Below are 10,442 nucleotides of genomic sequence, written 5' to 3'. Positions count from 1 at the left end.
CCAGAATACTACTCAGCCATAAAAAAGAATGAAATCTTGTCATTTGTGACAGCATTTATGACCTTGAGGACATTATGCTAAGTGAAATAAGTCAGATGGAGAAAGACAAATGATTTCACTCATATATGGACTCTAAACAAAACAAAACTAAAACTAAACTCATAGAACGGATTGGTGGTTACCAGAGGCGGGGTGGGGGGAGTGAAATGGGTGAATGGCATCAAAAAGCACAAACTTTCAGTTATAAAATAAATAAGTCATAGGGATGTAATGCACAGCATGGCGACTATAGTTAAAAAATAGTGAATATTTGAAAGTTTCTAAGAGAGTAGATTAAAAGTTCGCATCACAAGAAAAAAAATTTTGTAACTGTGTGCAGTGACAGATAGTAACAAGACTTACTGTGATCATTTCACAATATATACAAATATCGAATTATTATATTGTACACCTGAAATAATATCATGTTATATGTCAATTATATCTCAATTTTCAAAAAAAGTATTAAAAAATGATTTTTAAGCCCTGGTCATGAGCATTACTAACTCCCACTTTTTCTTTAGGAAGCAAATGAAGAGGTTGTGGGCAGGAGATAAACACTTTCTCCCTTTGAAGTTCCATAATCCTTCCTCGTCAGAGAGTGTGGTAAGTCTACAGAGGCCTCTTTCTGCTCCGAGGCCAAAATCTGCTCTCCTGCACCTCAGACGGGGGGAGGGGGGGGAGGAAGAGCTCTGGGCTGGGGGTCCAGAGTCCTCAATTCTAGTATGTTCTGCTGCTGGGTGACTCGGGACAGCCACTGTCCCCATCCAGCCCTCAGTTTCCTCATCTGTAAAATGAGGACAATCATGACACCTGCCTTGGTGGGTTGGTGGGTGACCCTCACATGAGACAAGGATGCCAGACACGTGTTAGAGGTAATCAACATGTCTCCTCTCTCAGACCCTTTTTTCTTTCTAAATCTCAGGTGGCCATTGCAAGGTACTCTGGCTGGCAGATAGCTTATATTCTGTGGGGTAAGTGCCCTCACATGACCCATTCAATTCAATACACATTCCCTGGGCACCTGCAGAGTCCTGGCTGTGGGTAGGGAGGAGAGACGTAGGGCAGAAGTGGCCCCAGCTCTTCCTTGAGGGACCTTCTGGAAGGAGTGAGAAGCACACATTCGTGTAGGTCATCATCACCACCTGTCCTGTGCCTACGGGGTGTGTATGCTAAGGGCGGTGGTGACCCAGAGGAGGAAGTGACTGTCCCCACCCAGGACAGGGCAAGAAGCCTTTCTAGTGGAGTTGATGTTTGAACTGCCCCTGGCAGGGTGAGCAGGTCAGCAGTCATGCCAGGCAGAAGAAAACAGTGCAAGTAAGAGTGCCAGGACCTTCGTTTGGGAGGAGGCTAGAGGGAAGACTGCAGGGAGAGACCTGTGTGACTGGATCCTGAAGGGCCTTGAGCGACCACCGGCTCCCTTGGCCCACAGGCTACCTCATCATCCACGTGATGCAGAGCCTGTGTGGCCTAGTGATCATGTACAGCCTGGTGCTACCTGTCATCCACAATCAGACCCTGGAGATGCTCCGAGGACTGGGCATCGGGATGTAAGTGCTGGGCGGGCTTCCTGTCACTGCCCAGGGCCTGGGAGCTGGTGGGTCTTCACAGCTGCTGTTTGAAATACCCCTTCCCTGCTGGGCTCTCACCAATCCCCGGACCCATGCTCCCAGCTCTGACCCAAGGATGGGCTAAAATAGCAACTCATTGTGATGGGAACCTCACAGTTTACAAAATGTTTCCACGCTCACTGTTCAATGGTGTCCTCACAATTGTGTCTGTGGGAGATATATATGTGTCCATTTTATAGGTGGGAAGATTGAGGTTCAGGGAGGTGAAGTAAGAGAAAGGACAGTATAGTGGAAGGAGAGAGGAAATCTGAGCTTGGGTTTTAGATCAGATGTGTGGCTTGTAAGTGCCTCTCTGAGCCTCAGTTTACCCATATGGAAAGTAAAAGTGAATGCCGACATTATTGAGAATTCACTACACATCTTTTCTCTTAAGAACTCTTTGAGGTTGGGACTTACATTAGCTCCCTTTTTTCAGATGAGGAAACAGAGGCACAGAGAGGCCGAGCAGTTTGTCCCAGGGGAGGAGGCAGGACTGGGAGCTGGGCAATCTGAAACCAAAGCCTCTTTAAACCACCACCCCACATTGCCACTCAGAGAATGCAAACACAGGGCGTGATGCCCTCTGGGGACCTCCCTGCTCTGAGCTCCTTTGTTCCAAACTCACCTAGAGCCTCCTGTGAGTCTGCGGCAGAACCTGCCCTGTCCACTCTCCCGTGGCCTTCATGAGCTCTTCTAAAGACCCCATCCTTTCTTTGATTCCTGTGCTGTTAAACCACTCAGCCCAGCTGCCACCCCTCAACAAAAAGACATAATTAAATCCTGGAGTTCTGGTCTGGAGCCAGAAGACCTGATGATGCAGCTTTGAGAAGGTCATCTGCCCTTTGTGAGCCTCAGTTTTCTCATCTGCACAGTGGGCAGGAGGATGCTCTGTAGGCATAAAGGGCAGAGCTCAAGCTACTGTTGGTCTGGTGGGCAGTCAGCATCTCTCTTCTCTCTATCAAGGGGCATTCGAGATGGGCTTGGGAAGAACGGATAAGGCCACCTCAGGATGGTCTCACCTTGTGTTTCAGCCTCACCATATCCATCGTCCTGGGCCTCATGGTCCTGCAGGTATGGATCGCCGCCAGCTTCTTCCTGCAACCAAAGATGGGAGCAGCTGACAAGCAGAAGCCCTTGGCTCTCAATAACAGGTGAGGGCAGAGAAGGGAGCAGGGCATTGTAGGGCTTTGGCCTCAGCAGTCTCGTTCCTTCCTCTTCACCCTTGGCAGGTTCCTGGGTGGACTCTACACTCTCTGAGAGGGTGAGGGGCAGTGGTTCAGAACCGGGGCCTAACTGCCTGTGGCCGAATCTTGGCTCTGCCCCTTATGAGCTTTGTGACCTTGTGTGACCTTACTAAACATCTATGAACCTCCACTTCCTCATTTTACAAATAATTGTGCATACATCAGAGAGGTGTTCTGAGGCTGAAATGTATTAAAATATGAACTTAGAACAATAGTGCCTGTCCCATGGGTAATCCTTTCTAGTTCATTCATTCAAAGCTGTTCACTCATGGAGGAAACAACACGGGCACTGAGGATAAAGAGATACCCCACACAATCTGCCTGTGATGTGCTCGCGGTGCACTGGAGCCGACAGACACAGACATATAGGGACAGTAGAGTCCAGAGGGTGTGAAAGCATTGCAAGAGAAACATGAGTAACGAAGAAGCGGGGGGGTGGCGGGGTGCAGGAGAGGCGGGTGTTCTCTTTCAGCTGCAGTCGGGACATGTGAGCTGAGATCTGTGGGATGGTAAGATTCCTACAGGCAGAGATGAGGAGATGGCGTGGCTGCAGCCCCCGCTGCACCAATGCAGGCAGGAAGCCATGAAAGGGCAGGATGTGTTGGGAGAAGAGTGAGAATCCAATATTGTGGCCATGCAGTGGCCTTAGATGGTGAGGGACAGGAAGGAGGTACAAAGTGGTAATGCCAGAAAAGCCCCTCTCAGAGAGGACCCCAGAATTCATAGGCAGTGTTTGGGCTTCATCCCATAGGCAACAGGAGACGGATCACATGATCAGGTGGTCATTTGAGAAATTTCACCTGGAGGACTTGGAGCAGTTCTAGCTGGGGGCAGGTCACTGTTGCAATGGACAGTGGGAAAGCCACACCCTCTGCCGTAACCACAAACCCAGCTGTAGCCACATGAGGTTTACAGTCCCCACTCACATTCAGCCTGCCCTGGGCTCAGCACCCTCTACGCTGTTTCTGAGCCAGTCCTCACATCAGGTGCGAAATGGGGACAGTCAGCTCCTGCTAACAGCACAAGGTCACACAGCTAGGAGATGGGAGACGTAGGCTTTGACCACAGGTCTGGGGGGCCCCTGAGCCCACCTGCGTAGCCACCTTCTCATACTGAAAGGTGCTGCCCCTCCACCTGCCTTTGTTTGCAGGAGAGCATTCCACAACTTCAACTACTTTCTGTTCTTCTACAACGTGCTGCTGGGCCTGGGCGCCTGCCTCTCCAGGCTTCTCATCAGCTGCATCCTGGGCACGTGGCTGATAGCCCGCATCGACAGGACCATTCTGCAGAGTGGCTGTGAGAGAGCAGACATGGGTACGTGGCCGTGCATCTGGGGAGCGCTGGTCTAGTACTTTTGCAGAAGCTGCCTGGAAGTCGGGTACCAGAGGATTCACTTACGCTTAGAGTTTATCTTCCCATGGAGGCTATAAAGCTGAATAGAAAAACAAAACAAAACTATTCAGCCCGATGGTCAGAAGGGAATTCAGGCTATTAAATACTTGTATGTTTGACAGACCTTTGAGGTAGAATGGAGGGCAGTAAGAGGTAGCGAATTCTATCTGAACAGTTAGAAGGTAATTTGTGAATGCATGGCTCTGAAAATTTTGAGAAAACACGTCTCAGAATTACTGGTGTTGTTAGTTGCAAGCTTAGTTAAGAAAATGGTTTGTTCAGTTTCAATGTGCCAAAATCAAAGCTTTTTCTGTGGAGAAAAAACAGTTTTTGTCCTATTTCTGGCCCATGTCTGTTCATTCACTCATTCATTCATTTAATGGCTGCTGCCTTCTTCATATAAGACACAGAGGCTCCTAGCTGCTATGAGCTTCAAATTCCCATAAAATGAACAGATTAGGGTGTGATCTCTAAGAACCTTTCCAGCTCCTTATACCTCATTTTCTAGATTCTCAGCAAAGACACAGGCACCATTTGGGAACAAAGTGATGCTGCAGTTACGTCATAAAAAGCACAAGCTGGGCCATCCTGGGACGTACTGCATGGCCTGACTTGCCTTCTGGATTTCAGGGTTCAGTGCGTGGATTGGCATGCTCTATGTGGATCATTATCACACCAACCCTGTGCTCGTCAGCTTTTGTCACATCCTGATCACAGGCCACAGAGAGAGGAGGCTGCAGCAGGCCATCAAATACTGGTACCCAAATCAGTCAGCAGGTAAGTATCCTGTTTGAACCTACACTGGGGTTGGACACCAGGAAACACGTACCTTCAGGCTTCCCTGGGATCCCTAAGATGTCCCAGGTTCCTCCTTCCCTGCCCCTCTTCCTCCACACTTCCTGCCCTGGGAGCCCTTCTACCCAGGGGATCAGGAGGCTTTGTCCCCAGTCAGCCTGGCTACAGGACCCCTGAGGCCTTGTGTCCTTGTCCTGCCAACTGGCCTCCTCCCTTGTTTCCAGAAACGAGCTCTAGTTTTGATAGCTGAGTCCTTCATTCAACCATTTGTTTGAGATGCTACCCATAGCCCAGGCTGCAAGCCAGGTGCCCTCCAAGATGGTGTGCAGTTTTGCTTAATTTGCCCCATTCCTTACCACAAGCTCTCCCAGCCACCGACTCCTATCCCCTGAAGGTTATACACTGTCTACTCCCACCCCTGCCACCCCTATTATTCTGCTCTGCCTTCCGCTGGGAAGCCCTCCAGTTAGCCATGTTCTGTCGTGGACACTCAACACTGACCTGGACCGTTTTCATTGCTATTCCCAATGCTGCAGATACCCAGATCTGTGGGACAAACTCACATCCCTCCAGCCGCCCTCATGTCCCCAGGAGTCCTGGTCCAGCTCCTCCTTCCACACCTCACACCTTCTGGGCAGCTTTCGCTACAGCCTCTGAGAAGGACAGAGACAAGCTGCCCCCTCCTCCCAGTCTACTGGTTCTGGTTCTGTCCTAGGTCCCCGCACCTCAGTGAGGTCCAGGACAAGGTGGCTCCTGCTGCAGACCCTGATCAACAACCCCAGACTGGTCACGCTCAGAAAATCAAGGCCAGGTCATGGCTCCCGGGACTTACCCAGATTCTGTTGATGTGCTCGGAGAGCTGACGTTGACCTCCCACATTGCGACAAGGCCATTCCAGGACATCTGCCCCTGAGGAGGCCCAGGCTACCCAGCAGCTGTCCCCTGCAGTGTGACGGGATGCACAGGCGCTGTCCACACAGACGGCATACAGGCCAGCAATTCATGGGATGGCACTTGGGCTGAACAATGAAGTCTCAGGTCTAATTCATTCCCTTGGTAAAAAGATCAAGAACTAAAGAGAATTTCTCTTGAACAAACTTTGCCCAATAATGATTTCCACTATCCATGGTTAGGAGGCAGCCCTGGGGAGATCCATGTTGAGACACACTTAATGTAGCCACAGGGCAGAACTTTGTGTCACTGAAAGAGGTGGTAAATTTTTTTATATCAGGAGAGTTTAACCATGTGGCACAGTTTTTCTCTGGGAGAAAGTATGGCCTTAGTCCAACAGGGTCCTCGTTGTTTCCTCCTTTCTAGGTCTTATGGTGGTGGGAGAGAAGGAATCCACGATCCCAGCCTCCAGTCTGGTGGGTGAGCAGACACACACTGAGTTCTCTCTCCCACAGCCACTGGGATGGGGAACGGATCAGAACTGACCTGGGCCTTGGTCACAAATCAGATGTACAGATTCTCTCTGACAAAGAGGGCATTCCCTGAGAAAGCCACTTGTCTGAGGAGGCAGAGATGGGATGGGCAGGCATGTAAGGTGGGGGACAACAGGAGCAAAAGTGTGGGCGCAGGTTTGAGGAGGGCGAGCCCTCTGGTGTATGCAGGGCATGGTGCTGGGGGCTGGTTAGACCATCCAAGGGGGTCCAGGTGCCCGGTTGTGAAGCCTGGACCTTTCTCTTTGTGCAGGGGGCCCAGTACTTACCCAGATTCTTCATTCCCCAGCATAAGATCTCTGATAAATGGGGGCCTGTCACTCACAAAACCTGTGCAAGTACCAGGAGGACTCACCCATAGCGTGAGGGAAGTCCCCATCCACCTCACAAATCCCAGAGCCATTGAAATCCAGTAATCATTGAGTACCTTCTGTAAGCCCAGTCCTTTGCTAGATGTGTCTGCCAGACGTATCTCTTTTAACTTTATCTCTGCAACCAAGCTTTGTCATTCTGCTTTTTGAAACTAAGGAAACTGGGACTCAGAGTATCGGGATCCCACCACCACCACTTTCTAGCTGTGTGACATTGGCTAAGTTACCTCACCTTTCTGTGCTTTCTTTCCCCTACGTATTAATATAAAAAGGGAAAGATACCCGCAACGCCAAAAATTATTTTGAGGATAAAATGAGTTAATATACACAAACACTCCTAAGCTAGTGCCTGACATATCCTAAACTCTCAATAAATATCAGTCGTCGTTTGTAATGTTACCCTTTGTGGTGATTGATTCATGTCTGCCTCCCTCTCATTATGCTCTCGGCTCCACAAAGAAAGAGGCCTTCTCAGATTTTCCTCACCATTACCAAGTATCTGCTGTAACATAGTAGGATCTTGGAATGAATAAAATAATAAGGCCATGATGACTGAATATCTCAGCCATGAATTCAATACTGAAATCAACCCTGGCATCATGGTTGAGTGGCCACTAAACAGAAGGTCAGGAGCACTGGGTTTGGGTTCCAGCTCTGCCACTAGAATGAGTCTCAGTTTCTCTAAATGAAAGCTAGTGCAGACCTCACAGCCAGTGCCCCTCACTTGCACCCAGCCAGTGCTGACCAAGTACTTGCTACGTGCAGTCACCACTCCAGGGACACAGGACACCTGAGGAGATGAGGTTCTGCCTCAGCATGTGGCAAGGCCTCTCTTTGCAGCTCTTGCTACAGTTGTCTCCCAGCCTCTTCCCTGGACTGGTTTGTGAGCTCCTCAAGGGCAGGGATCAGGTATCTCTCATCCTTGAGGACATTATATATTGATAAAAGGTATAATCCATCAAGAAGGTATAATAATTATAAACATATACATATCTAACAGCAGAGGTCCCAACACATATGAAGCAAAAACTGACAGAATTGAAGGGAGACATGGACAGTTCCACATTAATAGTGGAGATATTAGTACTCCCCTTTCAATAATGGATCTTACAACCAGACGGAAATCAGTAAGGAAATAAAGAATTTGAACAACACCATAAACCAATTAGACCTAACCCTCCACCCAACAACGGCAGAATACATATTCTTCTCAAGTGCATAAAGAACATTCTCCAGGATAGACCATATGTTAGGCCACCAAACAAGTCTTAGTAAATTTTTAAAAATTGAAATCATGAAAAGTGTCGTTTCTGACCACAATGGAATCAAACTAAATATCAATAACAGGAGGAAAACTGGGGGAAAATCACAAATATGTGAAAATTAAGAAATACAACATTAAACACCCAATGGGTGAAAGTTGAAAATGAGGGATACTAGAAAATATCTTGAATCAAATGAAAATGAATATACAACATACCAAAACTTATGACATACAGAAAAAGCAGTGCTCACAGGAGAATTTATAGGTGTAAATGTCTACATTAAAAAGAAGTAAGATCCCAAAACAATAACCTAACTTGACACCTTGAGGACTAGAAAAGGAAGAGTAAACTAAACCTGAAGCTAGCAAAAAGAGGGTAATAATAAATATGAGAGCATAGATAAAATAAAGAACAGGAAAACGGTACTGATGAACCTATTTGCAGAGCAGGAAAAGAGATGCAGATGTAGAGAATGGACCTGTGGACACAGCGGGGGAAGGGGAGGGTGGGACAAATTGAGAGAGTGGCCTTGACATATACACACTACCATATGTAAAATAGATAGCTAGTGGGAAACTACTGTATAGCACAGGGAGCTTAGCTTGGTGCTCTGTGATGACCTAGATGGGTTGGATGGGGGGGAGGGGTGAGAGGGAGGCTCAGGAGGGAAGGGATATATGTATACATATAGCTGATTCACTTTGTTCTACAACAGAAACTAACACAACATTGTAAAGCCATTATATTCCCAAAAATAAATAAATAAAATAATAAAGGAAAACAACAGAGACAGTGAATCAAACCAAAAGTGGATTCTGTGAGAAGATCAACAAAACTGATGAAATTTGAAGCTAGAATCACTAAGAAAAAGAGAATAGACCAAGTTATTAAAAACAGAAATGAAAGTTGGATAATACTACTGACTCTACAGGAATAAAAATGATTATGAAAGTATATTGTGAATATTTGTACTCTAACAAATTGGATAACCCAGATGAAATGGACAAATTCCTATAAGGACACAAACTAACAAAGTTGACTCAAGAAGAAATAGAAACTCCTAATAGACCTATAACAAGTAAAGAGATTGAATTCTTTTTTTAAAAAATTAATTAATTAATTAATTTGGCTGAGTTGGGTCTTTGTTGCAGTACGCTGGCTTTCTCATTGCAGTGGCTTCTCTTGTTGCGGAGCACGGGCTCTAGGCGTGCGGGCCTCAGTAGTTGAGGCTCACGGACTCTAGGGCGCAGCCTCAGTAGTTGTGGCTCACGGGCTTAGTTGCTCTGCGGCATGTGGGATCTTCCTGGACCAGGGCTCGAACCCGTGTCCCCTGCATTGGCAGGTGGATTCTTAACCGCTGTGCCACCAGGGAAGCCCGAGATTGAATATTTAAAAAACAAAAACAAAACTACAACAAAGACATGCCCAAGACTGGATGGCTTCACAAGTGAATTCTACAAAACATTTTAAAAGATTAAAATACATTCTTCTCAAACTCTTCCTAAAAAATGGAAGAAGAGGAAACATTTCCTATCGCATTCTATGAGGCCAGCATAACGCTGATAAGCGAGCAGACTAAAACTTCCCAAGCAAAGAGAACTACAGACAAATATCCCTTATGAAAATAGATGCAAGAACTTCAAGATTATAGTAACCAAAGTAAAAATATTTCTACTTGCTGACATCATGATTTTATAAATTCTTAAGGAATAAAAATAGAAGCAAAAAGAAACTGTTAGAGCTAATAAATGAGTTCAACAATGTTACAGGATACAGATTAACACTCATCTATCAACTGCCATTCAATACAACTGTAGAAATGAAAGTTTATTATAATTCTGTAGAAAGGAGCAACCTGAGGAAAATTATTTGCAAGAGCATTAAAAATAATAAAGTACTTAAAAAATATTTAACCAGGAGGTACTAGACTTGTACTCTGAAAACCACTAAACATTTCTGAAAAAATAAAAGCTAAAGAAGTCATAAATAAATGAAAATCTACACCATGTTAATGGATTGGAAAACTTATGACAAGATGGCAGTACTCTCTAAAGTAATCTGTATGTCCAATGCAATCCCTATAAAATTGCAACAAATCTTTCTTGCAGAAATGGAAAAGCTGGCCCTAAAATTCATATGGAATTGCAAGGAATAGCCAAAACAACGTTGGAAAAGTTGAACAAAGTTAGAAAACACACTGCCTGATTTTTAGTCTTACTATAAAGCAGTAGTAATCCAACAGTGCATCATTGGCATAAAGATAGACATAGACCAGTGGGATAGA

General features: G+C 46.2%; 1 protein-coding gene across 5 annotated transcripts in view; it reads left to right on the top strand.

The window, feature by feature from the left end:
* LOC113619929 (stimulated by retinoic acid gene 6 protein-like) overlaps positions 1-10,442 on the top strand; it is a 73,733-nt gene that overhangs the window by 57,713 nt on the left and 5,578 nt on the right. For 2 of the 5 annotated variants that reach the window (XR_003432592.1, XR_003432591.1), the window contains exons 12-18: positions 564-645; positions 965-1,013; positions 1,472-1,589; positions 2,681-2,800; positions 4,044-4,207; positions 4,916-5,062; positions 5,796-6,451. Coding sequence is in view for 3 of the 5 variants with exons in the window: in XM_027105442.1 (XP_026961243.1) it covers positions 564-645; positions 965-1,013; positions 1,472-1,589; positions 2,681-2,800; positions 4,044-4,207; positions 4,916-5,062; positions 5,796-5,926 (811 nt within the window). In the remaining 2 variants the exon portion in view is untranslated. Of the gene's footprint in view, positions 1-563; positions 646-964; positions 1,014-1,471; positions 1,590-2,680; positions 2,801-4,043; positions 4,208-4,915; positions 5,063-5,795; positions 7,293-10,442 lie in introns of those variants that run through there. The other 3 variants (XM_027105442.1, XM_027105443.1, XM_027105444.1) reach the window with 3 other exon arrangements.

This window comes from Aethalodelphis obliquidens, unplaced genomic scaffold (assembly GCF_003676395.1).
Source record: "Aethalodelphis obliquidens isolate GAN/ISIS:26980383/991018 unplaced genomic scaffold, ASM367639v1 scaffold7, whole genome shotgun sequence".
Taxonomy (NCBI): domain Eukaryota; kingdom Metazoa; phylum Chordata; class Mammalia; order Artiodactyla; family Delphinidae; genus Aethalodelphis; species Aethalodelphis obliquidens.
Note: the sequence above shows the minus strand (reverse complement) of the source record. Positions and strands in the feature narration are given on the sequence as shown.